Genomic DNA, 26,604 nt, shown 5'->3' on the forward strand with positions numbered 1-26,604 from the left:
TGAGTAAAAGTATGTAAGTATTATCAGCATAATGCACTTAAAGTTCTACTTAAAGTATTGATTGATCAGTAAAATATGATTAATATTACTGGTGCATTAATGTGTATGTTGCATTGGAACTCCTTTATATCCTGTTGGCCAGTTTACTCTACATCAAAGCATCATATTCTATAAGATGATCATATGTTTGTAGCTTTGCTGTCCTGTGAGAACCACGTATCTCTAAAAAGAATGCAGCCTGTTTTTAGCTTTGTGACGATGCTAATGCAGCTGATCCAAGAGACTTTTTAAAGTAGTTTCTCAACACATAAATGAACACTTCATCTTTCAGTCGCAAACATTCAACATCAACACATCTAGAGATACATGGTTTTCACTGTACAGGAAGGGGATGAAAAACTGTCATCTGAGAAGCAGCTAAAGTAAAGTAAAGTACAACATTTACCTCTGAGCTGTAGAAGAGGATAATTATTATGTTGCAGAAAATGGAAATAGTCAAGTAAAGACGAAACACCCCCAAGTTGTATTTAGGTACAGTACTTGAGTAAATGTACTTAGTTACATTCCACCACTGCAAGTCACTGTTGAGACTTTTAATATCATTCACATATGAGTGAAAAAAACCCGCTAAGTCAAAAATCTAAAACTGTGTTTTTACTGAACAAGATAACACTTGCAAAGACACTGGCTAGTACTTCAAGTCGCTCTCTCCACTCTTATTCATTGACGTGAACTTTTTTGTATGCATTTTCAGTTGTATTTGAGAGATATTTTAAAGAGGATTATAATCTATTGATAAGTACCATTTTCCAGTTGAGGGTCAATGAGAAAAGAAAAACTCATGACTTATGTTGAGCTTGGACCTGTTGGATCCAAATAAAAAGCCTCAATTGCATAAAAGCCCACTGGGAGCCCACAAGGGAACTTGAGAACCACTGTGGCAGCCTGAGATCAAACATGTTTTTAAACTCGATAACTCTCCATCAGCGTGTATCATGCTAGTTGCAACTTAAAAACAAGACTGTAAAAGCCCAAAATATCATCAGGAGGATTACAATATTTTATTTTACAAATACAATTTAGTTCCCCAATTAGCGACAGCTGAGAAGTCAGTTCAGTGCCATGCTGCTAATTAGACCACCTGCTAACCTGACAGTTAGGATGACGTCATCGGCACGTCATCTGCACTCTTCAATTTGTCACTGTAGCGAACGAAGCAACACGGTAACCACCACGTCTGTTCTGAATGACTCTTCTCGGTTCAGGTTTTCAGTAGCCTACTGTGATGTGAATATGCCGTGAAGCTGCTATGATGCCGCAATTAGGTGTTTAAAAAATGCCATCTGATGCCGTGTATGCCTTTTAAAAAAAACAACAGTGCAGGAATATCTGTACACATTTGTACATTTTCTACACACACTACCGTAGGATGGAAATCAAAATGTGGATGCACTATGCTGTAGGACTTTGCCTGAGAAATCATGGTGTACTATTTTTACTCTGAACTGTTTGTCATGTAGGATCTGTTACTCTGTTTTGCATACAACTGTAAAAATACAGTAAAATTCAACAATCACGTTGCTTTTTTTCTGTTTTTTTGTTGTTTACTTAAAAAAAGCTTAATGGTATTGTACAGATATTGAACAGGACATGACACAATAATAATAATCTGAGTGTACACTTCAATATTGGGCAATAAACAGTCAACTATCAACAGTTACATGTATTTTTCTTCTTTTTTCCTTTTTCACATACAAAAAGGTTTTGTTTTTTTTGGGGGGGGGGGGGGGGGGTCACAAACTCAGTAGTTCTACCATCATCAAATTAGTGCATGATTTAAATTTTTCCCTTGCTCGGATTGACGCCTCTCTCTCCTGGCGAGCCAACAGAGAACAGACTCTGATGCAAAGCCAGAAAAAGAAAGAAAACTAAGGGTGAGCCACTGGCACTCTTAAATTTCCATTCTCCTCATATAGGACTAATAGTCTGTTCTTGCTGCTCAATGCTGAGAGAAGCTTGAAGGTCGTCACATTTCACATCAGAACTTCAGCAGGTAGAGTGAGGTCACGGTCAGCAGGAGGCATACGGAGGCACGGGGCAACACGGCGGCCCCGTTCACATCGTGCATCGCACCAGGACCTGAAGGAGAAAGACACAATCCAGCCTTAGCGCATCATAAATCAGTGCCTGAACCACAGCTCTGCTTGTATGAACTGCGATTGACTGGAATTCAAATCTTCATGTGGATGTGTCAGCCAAGTAAGAGCTTTGCATCGGTGCAGCCATTGCCATGGAAACTAGTGACATAACATATAGCGGGTGACCTTCATGTCAGGATTGCTTTGTTTTGTATGTGTGCAGCTGCTTTAGCATGCCAAGAACAAGCCACCAAAAAGTATGCTTGAAAAGAATAATTGAACATAATGAACACTTTCGCTCACCTCAGTGTGTTACTTTTACACCATTGACCTTCTTACCATAAAGGATTATGCTGGCGTTAGTGTTTCCCATGTTGTTCACGGCGACACAAGTGTAGTTTCCGTAGTCTTCCTCCGAGACGTTGAAAAAGACGAGCATCGACTGTTTACCTTGATTCTCTATCTTAACGCCGTTTAGTCCGTTGAAGAGCCTGTAAGAAAGAGGGGAGCGGCATTCAATGCTTCTGCTGGTGAGCAGTGAAGACAAGGAACTGCAACAGTGCTTCGCTTGAGTCCTTTGAGGGGCGTGTGTTTGCTCAGGCCTTTTGTGAAATCTCTAGTTGACGTACTTAAAATGTAGATTTATGTGAAATTAGAAATACCTTTTGCACCTGTAGGCTGTAATATACTTCCATGTTTCACAATAGAGCTAAATGTTTGAATGCAGCTCTCTGCCTTACGGAGGTGACATGTACATGCATTGTGGACGACAACGTTCCCTCTGTTTCACTCCTTGCATTTCCTGTTTCATTGCCCTATTTCACGAGTGCGGATACCAGTCATTTATTTTATCAGCGACCTCCATCTTTTTGTTCTTGAGGACAGATGTTGCCTTTTGGGGACTGACGAGCGATGCTGCTGTCACTGTCAGGGACCATTTAACAGTGTAACATAGCCTGCGTTTGCATCAGCTTACCAGCTCTGGGGCTGCTCATAAACATCTTTCCAGTCTCCAGCCTTCAGTTGGAAAATGATGTTATGCTATAATATCCTCGAAACCTCCGAGCCCCACACCACACTGACGTTACAATGCACAAATAATAATAGTTGCCTTTGGTGTCCGTGCCTGCTGTGCAAATGATTTGACTGAGTTTAGAAATAAAACTGAAAATGATGAATTGTCACAACGTGATTATTGGGATATAATGCCCATTGAGAGAACAAAAATGCAGGGCATGAATACTTATCTCATTACATCAAAAGCACAGCCTTATTTTAACCAAAATATGTGTAAAAACTATCACTTATCAACAAAGATGATGCAGTCTGGCTTATTTCAAATAAACTAAGTCCACACCCTACAGCACAAAGTGTGTCTCTGTGTTTCTGTAATACCGACTTCAAACAATTCCAAGCCTGTAGAAATCACAGAGCTCAGAGCAGAAACTTGCCTGCGGTCTTCTTTGTACCACTCAAAATCTGCCCTGGGGACAGCGGAGGCTTCGCATTGCAGGATTCCTTTTTGTCCAACCGGAGCACCCGTATTCCTCGCATTAGAAATAAAGGGTGGATCTACAAAACAAAGAGAAACACAGTTTTACAATGAGAGAACATAACTTCATTGGTTTGTGTTTTGGCTCCTTATTATCTCATTCTATTTCTTTCGACCGAGGCTAAGTGGAGAGCGGTTCGATCCCCGGCTACGGCTCTGCTTGTCGCATGTCGATGTGTCCTTGAGCAAGACACTTAACCCCAAAAAATGCTCCCGTAGCTGTGCCTACGGTGTGATATAATCTGACTTGTAAATCGCTTTGGATAAAAGCGTCTGCTAAATGACTGTAATGTAATGTTAAAAGTGAACTGACACAACAATGAACAAGCGGCGGCCAGATTACAGGAAGTGAGTTTGTTACATTATTTGGGACGGCAACTTGATGAACTACACATCTTCTGAAGCCGTGTTAACCACTTTATAATCCCAGAATATCTGTAACAATATTTGCTTATTTGTAGCAGGAGTGCATGTGAGACAAAACGGTACATTTAAAAGAAAAGAAGATATCTCTGTCCTGATCATTACATCCATTATGTTTCCACCATGACTCTGCTAGTTTTGGTCCTTACAGTTGACGGTGACTTGAACCGTCCTGACGTCAGGGTTTGAAATGTCATTAGAAGCAATGCATTCATAGGATCCTGACTGCTCTTTGGTGATGGCTGTCAGCACCAGGTGTTCCCCCTCCATCACAAACTTATGAGTGCCTGTGGAGAAGCAAAGAAACAGAGGAAGGAATGCATTAGTGGATGAGTCCTAGAATCGGCAGATAAGTGTACCTGTACCTGTACTGACCTTGACATAGGTATAAAAATGATTTGTGACGTACTGTACGTAGAGCATGGCTCTAGCTCTGGCAGTGACAGCCAACAGGTTGGTCAATCACATTGGTCCTGACAGAAATATCTCACTATTGGATGGATTGGTATAGCATTTGGTACAGACATGCATGGTCCCCAGAGGGGATACTTTTGATTACACATAAACTGTTAGATGTCTTCATTTTACATGACAATATGCAAACTCGTTACAATCTTGTTAAAAATCTAATCAAATCAACAGACCACAGTTGCAGTCTATGTCTGAATTTGGTTGTTTGCTCCGTTTCCAAATGTCTCCAGAGGGCAGACGGCTCGGGGCATGCACTCATTACACAAAGAAAATAAACTAATTGCATCAAAACAAGCCCACTTGAGTAACAGCACAAATTACCCCTGACACCAGCGATGTTAAAAGCATGTTCTAGTGGAAGAGGGACCTTAAGCTATTGCTGCGTGGGAGGGGAAATGGATAGGAGCACTAATCCCAATCAGTAGAAATGTCAATCCAGCAATATCTCAACATTAGCATAATACCATTATGTTTTCCAAATCCGCCGCTGCAGACACTGCTGCAGCTGGCTGGGGATTCACTGGAAATGGTTTGGGCAAGGTGTAATCAACGTGTTGCATGAAACCAGGGGAACTGGTAGCACAGGTAATTGAACATTCTCACCATGGATAACTACATTAGGCAGACTGTGGGTGACAACATGCGGTTGAGTTAGTGGCTGGTGCTGTGAGACTGCTTTAATGATGGCCAAGGGTGGAAGCAAGTTTACTGTCCTATTTATAATCAAATTACTTTTTAGATTGCATGTATTGCAATTATTGTTTCTTTAGTAGACTATGCCTCAAAAACCTAAAAATAGAATTCTCTCTAAGTTGATGGAATAATAACTAGTTAATGTTGTCTTAAATTCAGACTATTAAGCTATTTTGAGGATTCATCATATTTAGATATTTTGGAATCTGTCCAGCCAAAAACCAACAGATGCTTCAAAGAGTAAAGTGATAATATTTCAATATTCTTTCCAGTATTCCATTCGGTGTTCCAGCTTGCTTAAGCAGCTTTGTTTAAAGTGTTTATCTTCTGATATTTTCATCAAAGAAGTGTCTTTTTAATCGATATTAAACACTTTGAAAACTGAGTCAGTGTGCTGAAAGCCTGAGATTCTGCTAGTTTCTGTCACAACAAATGAAGGCAAGAACAAGTGTGTGTGTTTTTAACAACTTTCTGATTCACACTCAACCCACTGCTGACACTAGATATGTGTGTGTGTGTGTGTGCTCATTATGACATTGTTAACAGTAATGTGTCTGCATATTCACACAACAATTTCAGAACAGAGCAGGAGTAAACAGAGTCCAATCAAAACACTCTTGATTCCTGTTGAGAACAGCCAAAATACACAGCAGAGTTGACAAAATGTGGACATTTACAAAAGAAAGTATAAGATAATGACCAGACATGGTTACAATCCAAGTATCACAACATAAATGTCAATCTAAATGACCCAGATGAATGAATATGAAGAAGTCATAATCATCACATATTACTCTGGATGAATGAATATAAAAACAATCACCATCATCATCAACACCCACATCAGTGGTCTGCAGCGATGGCCATAATTCCAGAGCAACATCAGTGTCAGTACAGCATGACTGGATGACTAATAAGAGAGCCATTAAAGTACCGGCTGGCAGCCGGCACAAATGAGCATCTAAAAGCACTCGGCGGAGCACCTCAGCAATATCAGCCATTAGCTTAAGGAGCTCTGCTGCTTCGACGCCACTATGTGCAGCCTTTGTAGAAAGATTACTTGCAGGCCAATTACAAGCCTTGCAATAGAAAAGTCCAATGATTGCAGAAAAAAACGACTTGGGACCATGACAGAAAACAAGCCACAGGTCCTCCTTAGAACTGGTTGTAAAGAAAAGTCTATTTTAGACGATAAAGGGTCATTTGTAGAAAAAGGTCAAAAAGGTGACCTTAATCTGACAGAAGCTGGCATGCACCAATTTTAACTTCACAGAGGAAGTAAAGTTCAGGCATTTCATTTGAGTTATTAATAGGATTTGCTTAAAGGTACAGTGTGTAGCATTTAAGGGGATTCATTGGCACTAGGAAATATTAGCCCCCCCTTCAGTAAAAATGCAGTAAAAGCTAAGGTCTCACAAAAATATACTATTTCTTTGTCTTTTACCTGTATCATTCTGTCATTGGGTCTTTTAGTGGGATGTGTGGTTATTTTATTTCTGCTAAGCCCAACATTGTCAGCAGAGGGCGCTCTATGCATTTTACTGAGCATCAGTAGCTAACGCCGGTAGAGCAGAAAAAAGCCGTCAGTAGTGATGAGCGAAGTGTAATCGGAACAGAGAGCACTTCCGACATGAATATTTTCATATATTTACAGGTAAACTGACTTTACACAGAAACATGTTGATATAAAATCTGTATTCACTTGAGAAGCCTTAGTAACTGTCAAATGCAGACATTTGATTGTAGTCGGGAATTAGTTTTTTGCGCGCTTCTTTTGTTAAAATGGCGGAGCTCATTGAAATAATTCTGCTGACTAACGCTAATCTAAAAGAAAGTCCGGTTCTATGAGAGCTGCAGTTATATATATATATATATATATATATATATATATATATATATATATATATATATATATATATATATATATGAATTGAGGGAATGTTTATAGCAACGTAGTTAAGGAATGAGCCAGTGTCAGGCTGGAGAGCTAATTACATGTACTGCTATTTGAATGCTAATCGATGCGAGCATGCTAACGTATTAGCTTATGTTATTAATACCACATGCTATCCCTCCAAAGCCACTGGGTCAGATGAAAATGTTTTAAGCTATATCTTTTACAAAATAAGAGTTCAGTCAGTATTCACTGTTGATGTTTCTTTATTGTCATTTCTGTGAGAAATCCTGTGAAAAGAGAATTTAGACTGGTATGGAAAGTAATGTGTGTTTTTGGCATTTTACATGAGTTGGCAATGAAGGTGAGATGTTTGTGATGAAGAGTTATATTTGTTACGGAGTAGCTAACACCAGTAGAGCAGAAGAAAGCCGTCAGTACGTGATGAGCCAAGTCTAATCAGAACAGAGAGCGCTTCTGACCTGACTTGTATTTTCATATATTTATAGTAAATAAAATGTATTGCACCAGAGTAAGCTTTGTGTCATTCTTGGTTCTGTAACACACGCTTGGCACACGGGAGAAGTTTCAGCTGGTTGCAATCTGCATCTCACCGCTAGATGCCAGAAAATCCTTCACTCCAAACATTTAAATGTAGCCTTCATTAGATCCTACAGGAACTGCAGGAACTCAGCCACATGTTACAACCAGGGGCCTGTTTCACCACATTTCCAACATACAAGCTGCGATTTTCAAATTGCAATCATTTTTGAAAATATGGCCCCAGGTCTGACACGCTTGCTCCTACATAATTAAAATCTACTGAACTAAATTCTGGGTTTCATATGTTCTCAACATGCCTGAGAGAGTTTCCTCTTGGTGATCAGGTTTCCTCCTACAATCCAAAGACATTTTGTTCGGTTAAAAGTCCACTGCTGAGAATTCTGATAAATTAGTACACAATTCTGTTTCAACTATTTATTTTTTTAAAGAACTGTGGTCAAGATTTACTAAGTAAATGTAACAAATCGCTAATCGCTAATAAACAGAGGGATTTGTCTGAGATCATCAAGAAATTAAGCCAATACACGGTGATCTTCATTTACTTTGACCGCACTGTGAAAAATGCTCATGAAATGAAACAAATATTTAGATTTAACTGTATTATTAATCACAGTGAAACAAACTTTATGGGAAATGACATTAGACAGACAAGGCACATAATTAAACACAAGCTACCACAGCAGTCAGTGCTGTGACTGACCATTGTTCTCAGGGCCCATTATTGCGAAACCCCAATAGTCCGAAAAATGTCTCAATGGACCAAAAGCCTTCATATGTGCAGAAACCCTCCACCACACAAATGAGGGGGAACGTCCCTATGTCTTGTCTCTTGGCTGCAGAAGTCAGGCATAATGTTGGTTTAATGTTGGTTGATGTTGACAGACAGTCACATATCTTTAATTAATGTCAAGCCATGTATTATTACAGTATATTATCATACCATCCACTTCCTCATGATGGGATGGTGTAGCCATGAAAACATGGAGTATTTGGTTTGAATGTTTCACTCAGTACATATACATCATATAGAGTAGCTGACAATGAAGAGCTGGGACAATTTGAGACACATTTAATATGAGATACACAGAGTCGTTGTTGTTATTTATTGAACCTCTAGGTCACCAAGTGAGGGTAAAATCAGGTTTGTGCTGTTACAAATATCTAGCTTGGTAATAGCTGGAAGACAAAGAGCCTCCAGCTGTGAGGTACAACTTTAGAGACTACTGCTGTATATCATTTCATCTAACTGATCAAACCCCACAGTAGCACGTTGGCATGTGGAGGCCTATCTATCCAGAGGGCAAAGACAGAAGAGACCTGTGATTACCGTTAACGTTCCTGTGTTATTGCACCGGGCTCTTCTTTCACACTTGTTGGGCTCTTTTGTTTCATGTGGATGCAAAGGTGTGACGGCAATTGCCATTTTTGATTAAGGGAGTTGGGTCAGTTATTGGACTTAAAAACAAACAACAGCAAAAAAACAAAAGTCACTCCTTATGGCAAGCAGTTATTTTATAGAGTAAAAAAGATAATAGAATAATTACTTTGAGAAATTACTTCAAAATAGGACTGAAAATGTTCAGTCCGATTCACTTACATACAGTATTCAGCCAGGGACATACAATAACATGTCGGAGCTTAAAATGGCATACTAGTGGCATCCCACCAGATGTACAGTGAGGAGGAGTCACTGTAAATTCTAAATCATTACCGTTAAAACTTTCATCCAGTGCTCCGTTCTTCATGGGGAGGTAAAGCTTTAACAAGCTGTGGCCGGTAAAGGAACTACCTCTCACCACAGTCCATTAATCACACCGTGTTATTGTCAGCATCAATATGCAGCAGCAGCATCCTCAAACAGGAAGAAATTAAACAAATACATTTAAAGGGCCATTCCTGCATACTGTAACTGTCCACCTAGTGCAAGAAGCAGAGCTGAATACAAAAACGTGTATGTGGTCGGGGCCTTTTCATAGAGCATGGATGTGGGGCGGGAGGTCACTTGCCTGAAAAAGACAGTGGAGACCACTTGATGTGAAGCAGTGTATCTGTCCTGACAGCAGGTAATTCTAGAGCTCCATGCTTCCTAAACCGTTTCAGAGCCCTGTGGTCATTCTCTAAGCTGAATTCTGTACCCAGCACACATGCTACTTGAAACAGTCTATGGTCCATTTGATGGCTGGACACTCCAGCTGCCCCGTCGAGCACGCCGTCTCCCTCAGGACCGGTTTCCTGCTGACACCGGCTACTGGCCTGTTTCTCTTCTCCCTCACCTTTGCCGACACGTCCCACCAATACCTCTGCCTGAGGCATCAGTCTGGGTGTTGAAGGGTACACTAAAGTTTAGTTGCATCCGCCATCATCTTTATCTTTTTTTGATGACCTTCTTGGGCCACCTTCACACTCCTTCCACTGCTTCCCTCCCCCCGGGAGTTAAAACACTGCTACAATATGGAAGCTAGTGTGGCCATATCCTGTGGCACTGTTTGGTCTCAAAGGACGCCGGCAATCCTCTTACAGCCCCTCTCCTCCTGCACCTGCACAGCACTTTCCCAAGATTTCACACTAGTTATGTTGCTTTTTTCCCCCCTGTCTTTCCATACTTTTCACGATGGCAGTGTTTGGAGCGTTTCTCACACCGGATGTAGAGATAAAGCTGAAGTATGGTAATCACTGTCACAGATGTGACGGTGATTAGCATACTTACAAAAAAAGACGTCTCACATGCTCAAGACCTTTGGTCAACAACAAAAATGTTCAAAAATAGACTTTAAAGCAACTTAAAAATAACTTAAATGCAGTGGCAGCTGGTGGAAAATGTTCTAGGTAGGGCTGTGCCACATCCAATCAATTTCAGCAAACATCCCAGAATGATTTAATGCAAAAACATTAAGGTATCAAACACGCATTACTACTTTGCAGTTAAATATTTAACATTTATTCCAACAAAAAGCAGTAAATAACACTTTGATAAACACGTCAGGACATCTTATTGTAGTCACCCTCACAGGGAATTCAGTATCATATAATACTATTCAGTGTAATATAATAATATATATATCATATATAATAATATTCACTATAATATAAATCACACACACACACACACATGTATAATTATTTATTTATAACTATGTATCCATTTCTCAGACAGGTGCTTCATGTCCCTCACTCCCTAACTGTCCGTGCTGGATCTGTGTTTTAAAAAGCTAAATAAGTTATTAGCATGACTGCATCCAGCTAGCCAAACCTATCTGGTACAGCTAGTAGAGACGCTTCATGTACTGCTTCCCTTTCCCGCTAGTCTGCTGTCTGATTGTGAGGTCAGGCTGATCTGGGATCAGCTCTTTACTGTAGTTTCTCCTAAAAATTCTCCTCTCTAACGGGTCCTGGAGGAGCAGTGCTCGCGCTGGCGCTCTCCTGTAGAAACTAGTCCGGACGGGAACGCGCATCTTGGATCTATTTGAGGACGCTGATTGGCTAAATTGTATGTCACTCATTTATATCTTTAATCAGCATTAAAGCATCATTGGCTAAACTGCTTCATAGACCCGCCTCTTTGGGGCAGATTCTCCAGCGCCCCAGCCAGCTGAGACGTGCACACGCGGAGAGGACGAGCAGGAAAAGCATATATTTACCACAGATATCATATTGTACACATATTACTGGGTGATTCCATATTTCAAAAACATTATTTGTAGCTCAAGGGGGGGCGGCCCTCTATTGACCAGCCGCCACTGCTTAAATCAGGGGTGTCAAACTCATTGTTGCTCTGGGGCCGCATCGGCATCATGGTTGCCCCCAAAGGGCCGGTTGTCGGCGGGGGGGGGGGGGGGGTGCTGCTGCCACATACGCTGGTGGAGGTGTGTGCGCGCGGATCGGGGAGGAGCTCCGCCGTGCGCGATTTCCATTTTTTTTTTTTTTGCTGGTAGATTCGCGGGCCACATAAAATGACGTGGCGGGCCGGATCCGGCCCGCGGGCCGTATGTTTGACACCCCTGGCTTAAATGGAAACCTTTATCTCCAAGGATATAAAAACTCCCCTTCTTCTCCACTGGCAGAGCCACATCATTGGCAGCATGGATGTAGAACAGCATCTTTTGTGGAGATGGTGGAAGGGATGGGTCCAGGAGGAGGCACAATGAAAGGCAAGATGGCTTTAGTTATACAGATGTTTTATACAGAAGCCTGTACATTAGCTGGAAGCCATTGTTGCTCTTGTTTCTGAGTAGCCTCTCTCCTCTCCCTTAGTCCTCTCCTCTGTTTGTAGCACCACAACGTGACTAATGGATCAACAACAGGACTTTGCTCATGTCCCACAAGGCTCTAACAATTACCACACTACTGCAGAGCTGCTGCGATAGCAAAAGTCCCAGAGGGTTGAGTGCATTAATGCTATGGCCAGTTTTACCGCTGTTTAATTGTTTGATGCAGTTGTTGCAGCTGAACATTCCTGCAAATCTGCTTTCTGGTGTAAATCCAACTTTAAATCCAACTACTTTTCTTGCCGGTCATGCTTTATCAGGGGCTTGAACACCTTAGCATTTTAAATGCTTTCTGTAAATTATGGAAACAATATTGGATTAGACCTTTGGTAAATAAGAGGATTCCTTGAAATCAACCAGTGTTATGGTTTTAATGAACTGTGGTTTGGGGAATTCTACGCTGTTCCAGCACTGACCTCATGAGACATAGCCCAATATCATTGGAATTAGATCCACGTTAAAAGATTCTGCACCTCACAGCTGGTTCATTGCCAGCATTTGGTACTAATGTGTTAGAAAGTTGGAAAGTAACGGTGTAGAGGTTGGGCTGGTGGATGGCTTTGTAGTAAGTCTGATTTCCTTACCGGAGAAAAGGGTTTTGATTCACAAAGAGAGACTTTTAACTATGGCTTAGATCTGATGCAAAAAGCTGTCTACTTTTTAAATATCTTCAAAAGTGAAAAGGTTGTCTCCAGTTGTTTAAGTCATTACTGTGCAGCAGGACGCGGTGTGGTTTCAGGGCAGAGCACACACTTTCAACCAGAGGATCAGCAAAAGCTTTTCACTCTGTTACTCTTTAAGAGGGACTCATTTCATTCAACAATTGCAGCACGAGGACATTTTACTGGGAAAATACAGGAAACAATGAAAAAAAAATCAAAAATGTTTTAGCAAAAAAAACTATATTTACTATTTTTTTAATCAACAGCTGCATGGAATGCAAAAACATATATTAAAAAAAAAGTTTTTCTCTCTTATGCTGCTGCTCTTATTGAGCCCAGCAGCCTGTCATTTGGAAACAAAACCACAGTTATTCCTACAGTAAAGTGTCTCAACAAGAAGTGTAATTAATAATAATAATAGTTACTAAACCTGTCTGCTTTATTTTAAGTTAAAACTGTAATTCATTGTTTTCTCATTCAGGAAAATGTGTACATCCTGTTTTATGTGAAAATGTGCTTGGTTGGATGGTATAATGTGGTACATGTGGAAACTTGCCCAAATATCATTATGATGAGATTTTAACAAACTAGCTTTTACAGGAGAGTGATTTCATTCTGTAACAACAGTGACTGTGAGGCTTAGGTGCGCATAGATCAAGAATGCTAATTTGCATAAGCAATTCAAAGGGGCATTGACCACTGACAAGAAGAAATTGACCTGATGCTATCAGGAAATCAATGATTCCATCAGGAGTGCTGCTTCCACAATCAAATAAGGCCTGGTCACTGTCAGGAAAGGTTTGTTTGGGTTGAATTCTGCAAGACTAAGGACATATTTTCGAAATATTCAAATTAAACAGGAATTCACCAATGCTAAAATGCATTACAGTACAAGGCCCATCTGCCTAGCATGTAATTGGCATAGAACCTGTGTTTCCATCTTTGTTGCTCAACAGATATTTTCTGATAAACATGTACTTGATTGAGAATCAAGAAATCTGCTGATGCAGGCACAATGACTTAGAGCCTCTTGATCCACAAAGGAGGAAGGTTTGTTCAACACACACACGAAACAAATGCATAATCACTTATTGTCTCAAAACTCTTTAGGGACATTCACAGCCATGAGAAAACAGATGTAGATATGCATAATACTGTATCATACATACACATAAAATGTATTTCATACCCTGACAGTATGAGCATAAGGGTGTGCAGAAGGTACATTTCGACTTTAGATCTTTGGCGTTTGACTTTGAACGGGGCAGTCTTTCAGTCTACACAGTACAGAGCAGCTGAAACGTGAGTTCGGAGTTCGGCAAAAGTAGGACATCACATAAAGAAGAGCAGCATTTAGGTTTTCCCTACGTATTAAATAATATTTCTACATTGCTGATACCAACAAAATGCAGTCAAACCATTTGATCTAAATAACATTTTCATGGCAAATCTTCAGAGAGGTTTTTAGTTTTTATTGAGTTCTACCAAATTCTGCTGAATGTAAATGTAGTCCCTGCACACGTATAGATATTACAAGCCTCTTGTTAATATGATATTGAGTACTGCTCCTACGGTTAGACAACATGTTGTGTGTTTCAGAGATGTCAGGGTGTTTAGTACATTATGTAAATATTTAATTTGTGCCAATCAAACATTTTGTGTAGAGGAAAGGCAAACAGTGTCCTGAGCCAATGTTTCTGTGCATTTGTGAGGAAGCAGTATGGCCTCTACATAACAGTATATTATGATTGAATAGATGCAATAGATTTTGATCTTTATCTAATCAACACTTGCACATGTATTCTGTGTAGAAGTTGAAGGGAAACAGAGATTAACATTAATATACAAATATTTGAGCCAGTTTTGTTGAAATGCTGAAAATGCACATTTACTGACCTGTCTCAAATAGTATGACCCTAGATTTTCAATCGACAACTCCCAGTCTAAACATGCTATCCACATGTCTAACATAGCTCAATAGAAGGAATCAGACCATGGAAATATTAACGTTTTGTGAAAGGAAGATTCTGTAACTTAAGCTATGATTGTAAATATTTTGACCATGGGTCATATTTGCAAGTGGCACATACAGTGACTTCAGACTTGACTTGAGACTCGCCCTCAAAAAAAGATTGGACTCGAGATTTGGGATTCATGACCAATCTTTTCTAAATCATGTACTTGTTTGTTTGCTAACCGCAGGTTACAGGTTTATTGTTGACCGAGTATAGTTACAGGCTTATTAGGTCACCATCACACTGGATTTGCGAGGCCAGAGGGATGTGTTAAGTGTCATCATTTGGAGACTGTATTGTAATTTTACAATACAGGTTACAGTTATGATTACATGCCTATGCTAATACATACAAGAGTGTTGATAATACCATATATGCTGTACAGTGTTCTCAGCAGACCGGGTGACATGCAGCAGATGACAATATGCTCATTACAACCATAAGAGACTTGAGACTTGACATGAACTTGCCCATCAAAGAATGTATACTATCACATTTCCCTTTGGTGGGTGACAGTGGCGGGCCGTGGATTTTATACCTGGGCCTTCAGTGCTGTTCTACACTTCTAATAACCTCATTATGACGTCACAGCTACGGGTTATTATTTGTTTTGTGTAAAAGCCACATATTCACATAACACTGCAACATTTGACAAATGAAATAAAATGTTACATGAAGTTCAACACCTGGCATACAAAACACGAAATGCAGAGTGCAGAAACATGAATACGAGCATGACGGGACGCTGCGTCATTAACGGACAATACAGTCCAAATCAATGTAACACAATGACAAACTCACAAGAGCAGTCGCATATATTCGTATGACAACAAAGCAACAAATCAATCCAGCAGACCTGCAGCGGATCCACGCATTCCACCACACGAGCACGAGCCATTCAAATATTATTCATAAAAACGCCACGATAGACAAATGAACAGTAGAGGTAAACAAACGAAGTTCATTTACCAAATGCTGTCTATCCTCCTTTCTTTGTTGACAAAGAGTTTAATCCCAGTACATCAGTTCCAGTAAGAAGTCCTTCTCCATTCATAGTCGAGCCTCCCCAGTTATATTTCGCCGGTCGTCGTCGGTCTTCTTCCGCCGCCGGTGGTCGTCTTCGGCTTGTAGATCCACTCGAGTCTCTCCAAAAGTATTGACCCTCAGTTAAAATGAAACACATTCACAGCCATAACATGTGCAACGCTTCTCCGACGCTGCATACAAATCCTTTTCCTGGCTGGGTCAGGGCTGCTAGCTGTGGGGTCGTTTCTTACTGTCCAGTTTGTTCAGAAATATCCTTCTTGAGAAAAGCGTTCCCAGTAACTCCGCCACTAAATCCGTTTCTCCTCCTTCCGCCATTTCATATTAAAAAAACAAAGCTAGGTAAAATGTCTTTCAAATATTTCCACTTGAACTCTGTCTGCTACAACCAAAGCTCTGCTAGCAAGCATTATGTTTCGTGGGCACATAGTCACGTGCACGCCCGCTGACCAATCACAGCACACTCTGCACCTTGCGGCAGAGAGACATCTGGACTCTGAGCTGCAGTAATGCTGACGTAACTAGGCCTGCAAACCGCTCTGGTGCGTCCATGAATCTCAAACTAAAGATCTGATTGGTTGAATCAACAATATCGTCCCCATTCAACTTAAACTGCACATGGAAGCACTGGGTGAGTCTGCAGGCTGGGGCCTCTCTTCTTACTAGAGACACAGAGGTGAAATCTGATTGGATAAAAGCTCTACTTAAAACAAGCTGCACTGGAAGCAGAGCAACTGAGGAGCACAGTAGCTGTGCAATGAGAAAATAAGATAATGGGAAAAATAATTTTATAAATTATAATACATATAAGAAAAAATTAAATGTATTTAAGAAAAAATATAAAATGATAAAATAGCTATAACTTTGATTCTGTTTAGGCCAGCAGAGAAGGCTTTGCAGGCCCTGACGGCCCGCCACTGGTGGGTGACCATATTTATCACAACTCAGTGGCGGGCCGTGCATTGTATACCTGGGCCTTCTGTGCTGTCCTACTACAGTTGAATTACCTCCTAATAACCTCATTATGATGCATCAATCCAGCAAACCTGCAGCGGATCCACGCATTCCACCACATAAGAGCACGAGCCATTCAAATACTATTCATAAAAACGACACGATAGACAAATGAACAGTAGTAACGTTACTATGTAAAAAAAGTGACGCAGTTTGTGACTTGCCGAAACTTAAAGAGTTTAATCCCAGTACATCGTTTCAGTTCCAGTAAGAAGTCCTTCTCGATTCATGGAGCCAGTGATGACAGTGGAGCCTCAGTTGTATTTCGCTGGTCTGCTGCTGCAGGATCGCAGCGGGGCCGGGAGCCCACCTCCACCGGCCGGCACTGACCGCACGTCGGGCCGCGGTTGTGGAGATGTTTCCCTGTGAAAGTGTTCGTTGAGTTGTAGATCCACTCGAGTCTCTCCAAAAGTTTTCAAATGCTATGATGTCCTCAGGTTAGCGTAGCATAGCTCCAAACCCAGCCAGAAAATGTGCAACGCTTCTCGACGCTGTCAGCAAGAAATACCGTTCATACAAATCCTTTTCCTGCTGAGTCAGGGCTGCCAGCTGTGGCGTTGACTCACCATTTCTTATGATGGCCAGCTTTTCCTGAAATGTCTTTCTTGAGAATGATGTTGTCAGTAACTCCGCCACTAAATCCGTTTCTCCTCCTTATTCAGCTGTTGAGTGCTAAAAAAACAAAGCTAGGTAAAAAAATAAATAAACTACATCAAGCAAAACCCTAAAAATGTTATAATTTCTTTCAATTTGAACTCTACTCCTCCAACTAAGCTCTGCTGGCAAGTTAAGTTTCGTTTTACAATAGTCACGCGCTCACCCACTGACCAATCACAGCACACACTGCACCTCACTCCTGCAAAGTGAGCTGGAGTAATGCTGATGTAGCCGTAGGCCTGCAGGCCGCTCTGGCGCGTCAAAGAATCTCAAACTAAAGATCTGATTGGTTGAAGACTATGACAATCAACAATATCGTCCCCATTCACTTAAACTGCACATGGATTCACTGGTGAGTCTGCAGGCCTCGGGCCTCTCTTCTTATCCAGAGACACAGAGGTGAAATCTGATTGGATAAAAGCTCTACTTAAAACAAGCTGCACTGAAGCAGAGCAACTGAGGAAGACCGTAGCTGTGCAATGAGAAAATAAGATAATGGGAAAAATATTGTTATAAATTATGATACATGTAGTGTATTTAAGAAAAATGATTGAATTATAAAATAGCTTTAACTTTGTGATTCTGTTTAGGCCAGCAGAGAAGGCTTTGCAGGCCCTGACGGACCACTACTGTCACAACTAACCTAAATCAGATGGAGGAGAAGAAAACAATGGATGCTGCAAAGAGTGGGACTTGTTGATGAGAGACTTAGAAGGAGTAGACCTGTCCATGGATGAAATTACAGCTGTGTATCTACAAACTAAACAGCATTGCTGTGTTTCACCACTGCAACATCTGCTGGAAGAATATAAGGTCACTTGGACCCAAGGGGTTAACCTCATTTACAGAGCAATCAAATAGTTTCAGGTTATTTTTCACAGATTTTTAAACCTATTCAAATATAATCATGCTGTATATGAAATCATAAGTATGTTTGTTATGTTTTTATTACTGCAGATATACAGATGCTCGTTGGATAACAATAAGGCTGGCGGGCTGGTTACCCTGGGGTCTACTTTCTGTGTTTATGTTGGTGGTTACTCTGAGACTGAAGGTTATTTGGAAAGCTTTCGGAGGCTCACATCATTTGCCCTGATATACTTTATTTTGCCAGAGGTTCGATTCCTGATACCTAGGTGCAGCCATCATGACCCATATTGAGAACTATTAAAAAAAAAGAATTGTCCTTTATTAGCTTTCACAAACATGGACAGCTAACTTCATATTGCTGATGTCTCTACAAAGACATCAGCCCCAGGCGTATTTTGTCTATTTGATCCTGCTTTCTGAGCCACAGATTGAATCTTTGCTCTCTAATCTTTTGTCATATCCTGAACTCTTTATTATATTACATCACACACTTATCTCTTTTTTTTCATTCTGAGCAACAGGTGGCATCAGGATATTTATATCAGAGTGCCTATGTCATATTTAGCAGGCAGCTGCAGCGTGTGCAGGCCTTATACACAAGCAATACATGTCATTTTAAAACGACGTAATTGCATTTGACATCCATCATCAAAGTCAAAGTCAGCTTTATTGTCATTTCCTCAGTACTTTACATACAGAGAAGTTGAAAAATCGTTTCTCTCTAGTCCCACATAGTGAATACAAATAATAAATATAATTATTACATTGAAATGTGTAACTGCAGGTATTAACTACACACTATACCAGCATGACAGGCCCCCACTGGGTAAACTAATAGTCAGAAAAGTTGACACCTTTCCACCCAGAACAATGTGCATCAAAATATATTATGCAGAGGCTGTTTTGTCAGCTGAAAGGTGAAGAAGATGTCTGCCTTCTGTTCCTGCTCGCCATTTAATTCCTGTATGACTTGTGCCATATGCCCTTTAGAGCTCGAGTGGTCGTTTAGCATGCACCCTAAATATTAACCACCACGCCTTCACTCAATTACCATCTGTCTGTGCGTAAAGGGACTGCCTCAGTTTCACCTGACTTTGGAAACAAAAAGTTACGTGATGGACAGTTGTGGCTGTTATTCAAAAAACAAAGGGATTTATAAATGTAAACAACATTTAATCTTTGCATTTGTTTGACAGAAGGATCACGGCCATGGATAGATGCAAATTAGTTCCGAATATTTAGTGATCTTTATTCTAAAGTTTTTTTCTTTTAAGTAATTTGTAAAATACAGGCAGAGAAACTAATTATAATATTGAATTCAATCAGTGAACCAAAATGAAGAGTAATAATAATGAATCACTGAATGTGTCTTTCTTAATTGCATGTTTAAGGCACTTCATTTTCTTGAAATTAACTTTCGTTCACTGTCCTCGTTCCGTTAAGAGCTCCAGAGTGCTGCACTCCAGAGTAACAGATACACATCCAAATAATTTAGGCTTTATTGCTACTGTTAAAATGATTTGTTAATTTAAACCCAAAAAAGAAAGAAAAGATTACTTGAGAGCAAAAAAACTAATGGAAATGTTCCCCATGCAGTCACCAACAATAATAGGCTCATAGAAGTGATGCTGGTTTAAAAAGCTCCCAGTAGGCCTACAAACTGTCGAAAACATTAAAACCAGAAGCTATGGATGTGTATAAGACTGTTGCTACACATCATATGACACCTGAACTCTTCTCTCAGTACTGCTGACCCAAACAGGTGTTTTGTGTTAGTCTCCGAGGGAACTTAGTGTGACCTCACCTGACCTCACCTGACTGCACTCACAGTAAATTGGTGGTGAACATGGCGAGGAAACCGTGGCACTTGACCACAGGGTGCCCTCTCACATTCAGCTCCTCAGTCAGTGTGGGTCAGTTTGTCTCCGTCCACCGTGTTCTCTTATTGCACTGTAAGCTCTGCTGAGTAAACAGGCCACTGCTGCTCCCCACTGAAGGTTCTTCTTTTAGCTTTGCAGGCATATTTCTCAGGCTTGCCCACCTGCTCTTACATGCAAGAACTAACTTTATTACTTTATTATTTACATTCTTCTCTGACTATCCTGTAAAACCTTTTGCTGAAACTACACAGCAATTGTATGATTCATTCATTCCATATCACCGGAGTAGAGAAGTGTTCTAAGTAAATCATCAGACCATTCAATGTGTATTACGGATTGTCAGTTATATTTATGCTGAATTCCTTCATGCCATCAGTAGTTTGAAGTGAAGCATTTGCGGTGTGCAGCGGGCTGGATTTGAGATAGATATTTGTGCTGGAGTTCAGTTAACATAAATCATTGTTTGTTGGGAAGTCGGTGAGGGATCATGGCCTTGTCACTGCACTCACCCCTTCAGTTAGGTGAGGGCACCTGCATGGACAGGTTGGGACCTAGAGCAGATAGCGTGAGCCGCTGTCCATGTTACACCGGGTCGGTAAAAGTCACTGGCGGGTAAAAGGAACCATGGTGGTGACAGGATTCCCTTCGCCGACCAAGTGCCAAGTTAGATATGATGACACAAATTAGTTTCACACCAAGCATGGATATATTAAAAATCTGATTTTGTGGCTTCTTATGAATGACTCCACCCTGCGGAACATTACTGCGGGGAAGAAATATTTGGACGGACCTCGACTTCAGCGGATACCTGCCTGTATAAATATGTTTGAACAATCAAATCCTTTGTTCCAAGTGATGTCACACCTCCATGTACAGTTCCAGGTAGCTTGTCGCCAAAATGGAGGAATGTCTTATCAATTTGATTTTGTAGCAACTAAGAGAAAAACAGCGACTGCAAGGACAAATATGTAGCTTGAGATGGTCCAGAAGCTGGGATACAACGGAGATGGTAACATAGCTGATATGCACTTGCTAGCATTATACGTTGGTCAAGGAACGGGGCTAGCCACAACAGCTAGCGTTAGCATCAAATTTGGGGTGTGATTAATTGATGTATTTTCAGAATCAGAATCAGAACCGTTTATTGCCATGGCATGTTGAACATACAAGGAATTTAACATGATGTAACATTTAACAATCAACAACAATCAGTGCAAGTAGAAACATATTAAAATGTACAGAGAGATATAAAATAAAGTAAGATATAAAATAAAGTGAAATATAAAATAAAGTGAAATATAAAATAAAGTGCACACATGAACAGATAACAGGACTATAAACAACGAACAGATAACAGGACTTTAAACAAGTGAGATGTGTATTGTTAAAGTGTTGAGTGTAATAGAAGGGATAGAAGGGATGCAGGGGAGTGACCGGTAGGAATTTGTCCTGGGGATGACAGAGTCAGTGGGGGTCCCGGGCTCTGTTAATGAGCCCGACTGCGGAAGGGAAGAAGCTATTCATGTGGTGTGAGGTCTTGGTCCTGATGGACCTCAGCCTCCTGCCAGATGGGAGGGGCACGAACAGTTTGTGTCCAGGGTGAGAGGGGTCAGCTACAAACTTTCTTGCTCGCTTCAGGGTCCTTGAAGCGAACAAGTCCTGGAGGGACGGCAGATTGCAGCCAATCACCCTCTCGGCAGAGCGAATGATGCGCTGCAGCCTGCCCTTGTCCTTGGCAGTGGCTGCAGCGCACCAGCGTACCAGACCGTGATGGAGGAGCAGAGGATGGACTCAATGATGGCTGTGTAGAAGTGCACCATCATTGTCTTTGGCAGGTTGAATTTCTTCAGCTGCCTCAGGAAGTACATCCTCTGCTGAGCCTTCTTTGTGATGGAGCTGATGTTCAGCTCCCACTTGAGGTCCTGGGTAATGATGGAGCCCAGGAAGCGGAAGGACTCCACCGCGTCAACCGGGGAGTCACACAGGGTGATAGAGGCTGGTGGGGCTGCATTCTTCCGGAAATCCACAACCATCTCCACTGTCTTTAGAGCGTTGAGCTCCAAGTTGTTCAGACTGCACCAGGTCACCAGATGGTCAGTCTCCCACCTGTAGGCGGACTCATCCCCACCCGAGATGAGTCCAATGAGGGTGGTGTCATCCGCGAACTTCAGGAGCTTGACGGACTGGTGACTGGAGGTGCAGCTGTTGGTGTACAGCACATGTGTCAAACTCAAGGCCTGTCATTTTATGTGGCCCGCGCATCCGCCAGCAAAGTTAAAAATTATTTTTTTTTAAAGTCAGACTTGATACAAATTACAATTATCCACTGCTCTCTGTATCGCGCACAGTGGAGGTCCTCCCCGATCCGCGCGCGCACACCTCCACCAGCGGATGTGGAGGAGATGCCACAGTCGTCACCCGCCAGCAGCATTCATGGAGTGTGAGACTTTTGGCTGGTAGTTGGTGATCTGTCTGAGGCCTCTCCAGACAGAAGCAGAGTCACTTGCTGAGAGCTGGTGTTGCAGTTTCTCAGAGTACAGTTGTTTAGCATTTCTCACCGCCTTGCTAAAGTCCTTGTCCCCACTCCTAAATGCCTGTTCCTTTTGCAGTCTTAGCTGTCTGAGTTCTGCTGTAAACCAGGGTTTGTCGTTGTTGCAACTCACCCTGGTGCTTGATGGAACACAGCTGTCCTCACAGAAGCTGATATATGAAGTTACAGCCTCTGTGTACTCATCCAGACTGTTGGTAGCAGTGCTGAAAACATCCCAGTCTGTACGGTCCAAGCACGCCCGAAGATCCTCCATAGCTTCACTGGTCCACTTCTTGAATTTCCTCACCACAGGTTTACAGAGCTTTAGTTTCTGCCTGTATGCAGGAATCAGATGGACCATGACGTGGTCAGAGAGTCCCAGTGCAGCACGAGGGACGGCGTGATAGGCCCCGCTGATTGTGGCGTAACAGTGGTCCAGAATGTTCTCCTCTCTGGTAGGGCATTTAATAGACTGTATTTGGGGAGTTCATGGCTGAGGTTTCCTTTGTTAAAGTCACCAAGGACAATAACTAAAGAGTCCATGTTGGTCCGCTCCACACACAGTATCTGGTCGGCGAGTGTCCGCTGTGCTTCCTGCATGTTGCCCTGTGGCGGCATGTAATATGTTTTTTCTTTTCTCTTGTGACTTAAATGGAACACAGCAACAAGGATAATTCACACCGGACCTGGTGTGTTGTCATGCAGAAAATTGTCATGCAGATTTTTCCTTTCCTGCACCACATTTTAACCTTCCTCTAAGCCTATTTTTAGGCCTCTGCTCGAAAAATATATACCCATACTCAAAAGAGTCTGTCTCTCTAACTACAATGTCTATTTGAATAATTTTGATGGTTTAATAACACTAACACTTGTGAGATTTGTTGAGATTTGTAAATATCAGTGTATATGTTACTGGTTAATGCTGAATGAAGATGGCACACAGCTCAAATTGAAAATGTTCAGGTTCGCCTGGAAAAAAAAGCACTTTTGTCTTTGAAATAATGCAACAGTAAGCCTAAAACTCTCCACAATCATAGCACATGTCAAAAGTGTCCACAAAAAGGTTTTACTTTGAGAAAGTGAAGCAGGCCAAGTTGATAGAGGTTGGAGTACAGAGAGTTCATGCCAGGTCAAGCCAATTTTCCGAATTTTGGAACCAGGTTTCCAGCTGTTCTATTCTGATTTTATATACTATATAACTATATATTTCACTTGTTTTATCACTAACATGGTTCAATCTTTCTAATACAGCAGATTGGCATCATTTTGAACCATTTTTTACCTCTCAGGGGCCTGATTTATGTGTTTTATGTGATTTCTTTTCGTCGCTCCCTGTGTGTGTATTGGCAGTTTTCGAAGCCTATGATTGGTCGATTTGCACATGTGATACGTCTAAGAATGCGGAAATGAGTGTAGAATGCAGTGGACCAGTCAGTCAGGTGATTGACAGACTTTTTAGCCACTAAAACTCCAAAAGAGTTGCACAACAGACCGAGCGTTGAAATGATTCGCTGAAAAGTAAAAGGAGGACTACCTATGCATAAAGGCATGGATAATCTCTAGTTTACTCTGAAACGAAAGAGAGGGACCAGGCACATATGTAGCAAAAGGATTTAAGTGGATTTACAGAGTTTTTCACCCAGAAAACCAGCTCAAGGTACGATGCGTTTCAAATTTTTTGCTCTGTGGTTTGGTTGTGCTTGTGTGTGTTCCACGGTGTAACGTTTGAACAGTTTGAAGGAGAGAAATATGGAAGATATCTGCGGATTCAGGGTGGAATTTTCATGCTTGCTAATCTATCGTTCGGCCATGGCGGTCTCTTTTTTTGTGATGATATCTGCATTCGGAGTGCGTAGCTCGCCGAATAATACGTGGTATTGTGCTAGAACTTGGTAGTCTATATATTACTTTGTGTATAATTGTGTTTTGAGTGAGTAAAATGACTTTTTTTGTAATTTTTCTCAGAATCTCGTCATTAAGTAGGTATATAGCATGTGGGTAAAATTCATTATATTCATTTCGGAAAAGTGATTTAGATGACGCTCTTCTTCGCAAAACACTCGGCATCGTGAGGATTATAAGGTTAACATTGCACTGGTGAGAAACAGCTTTTAGGAAAATAAAAGAAACAATCTAGTCTTAATCTTTTAGAAGTCCACAACAAATATATAAAAACTGAATAAATGATGTTTCTAATTGATAATAATAGTCTAAAACTTCGGAAAGCTTGGCTATATCATGCTGCTCATCTCTATCATACTACGTTAAGTCATTTGTTGTGACTTTATTTGCCTTAAGGGGAAACTTTGACTCATGTTTTCTGCCAAAATGAAGGTGAATCTTAATGAGAGTAAACTCATAATAATGTATTCATTTTATTCTTAACCTCAAATGCAGACAATTAGGCCTTTATTTCTTTTTTTGCATATTTTATTAAGATCTCCAGCTGATCTCCAATTGATTATTGGTGGGATTTTATTATGAATTCTTCTTCAATTTTTTATTTTCATTTTTAATACACATGTTGTGGAGCTGCTGCCCCGACCTGAATACAAATCTACCCTCCATGCATGCAACTTGGAGCAAAGGCTGTACTCTTCAAATCATCCCACTCTTCTCTGTAGCCTGTGCACGTTGATCTTCAGTTTCTCACAGATATAACCGGAACAATGAAGAATTTGTGGTATTCCTCTGTGGATGGCCAGAGTATAATTCAAAACTACAACAAAGCAGAGAAGGTTTTCAGGCCCGTTCTGTGATCTGAGGTCATATCTGCGTGTGAATGTGACATTGTGCCCTCATCACTGTCCTCTGCTTCTGTTTCAGTGTGCAGCCATTTCAGAGTCTGGCTTTTTGTCCGGATCATTCTCTCTCACACAGTTCATTGTTAATTAATGCTGACATGCTACAGGCTAACATTCAAGCAATTATTACAATCCCTGGTGCAAATGATTTCATAATAAACCTCTGACCATCATTGCTGGCAACACCTCTAATTGCGATATGAAATCGTCCCTGGACGAGAAACCTGGCTTCCTGGGCTTCCCAATTGTGACTTCTCTGTAAGCAGACTAATTAAGAGACTGCTGACATTTGATAAGAAGGCAGCTATAGTGAAAATAATGGGAGAGCATGAGGGATGTTTACTGCCCTTATGAGCAGCCGAGGAACTAAACATCCCCATCGCTGGGTAGAAGCAGACAAATGAAATGTTCACACCTCCACACATCAAGATACAACAGAGTACTTAATACTATACTGAGTCATATGAGTGTGATACCAGAGTCGTAACTATTTTAAAGCTCATCTCATGTTAGGGGACAATGGCTCATTGTAGAATAGAAGATACACACACATTTGTGTAAAAACTGTATAATTTGTCAACAAAACAAAAGGACATATAATTATCAAAATGAATAAATTATACAAAATCCCTTGTGGCCAAACTGTTAATTATGAATTATTCCAACATGAAGATTTTTGCGCTGCAATAAAACAACTTGCCTTCCTGCTGTGCCCTACATGTTAGCATCTACTAAGGGTACTGGTATGATCCTTCTACTATTCTTATAAAGCTAGTGTAAACCAGCTTTTGTACATTAATATGAATATTTTCTGTAGGTTGCTCAAAACATTTAATTTACGTATTAAGCTGTAATACAGTTAGTAATGTTGCTGAGTGATACCATCAATGGAAAGTGATTATATTGAACAATTCTATATGAGAAAATATATTATATCAAACTAGTTATTAGGTGGAAACTGAAATATTGACTAATGTGCACTGTCCCTGGTAAACAAATAAATAAACAAAGGACTTCCCACTTTCCCAACATAAAGAGCCGTTTGCACATTGTTATTTGAAAGCACGAGCAAGCCAGCACCGAGACCACTACATATCAAATGCAACATAAAAGAGCATTTTTGCAATT

General features: G+C 40.9%; 1 protein-coding gene across 1 annotated transcript in view; it reads right to left on the minus strand.

Annotated features, from left to right (window-relative positions):
- Positions 1–2,038: 2,038 nt before the first annotated feature.
- opcml (opioid binding protein/cell adhesion molecule-like) overlaps positions 2,039–26,604 on the minus strand; it is a gene marked incomplete at both ends in the record, with an annotated part of 172,163 nt that continues 147,597 nt past the window's right edge. The window contains 4 exons of the mRNA XM_079172030.1: positions 2,039–2,139; positions 2,478–2,629; positions 3,590–3,710; positions 4,263–4,400. Of these exons, the coding sequence (XP_079028156.1) occupies positions 2,039–2,139; positions 2,478–2,629; positions 3,590–3,710; positions 4,263–4,400 (512 nt within the window). The remainder of the gene's footprint in view (positions 2,140–2,477; positions 2,630–3,589; positions 3,711–4,262; positions 4,401–26,604) is intronic.

The sequence above is a fragment of the Pholis gunnellus genome (genome assembly GCF_910591455.1).
Source record: "Pholis gunnellus genome assembly, chromosome: 13".
Taxonomy (NCBI): Eukaryota; Metazoa; Chordata; class Actinopteri; order Perciformes; family Pholidae; genus Pholis; species Pholis gunnellus.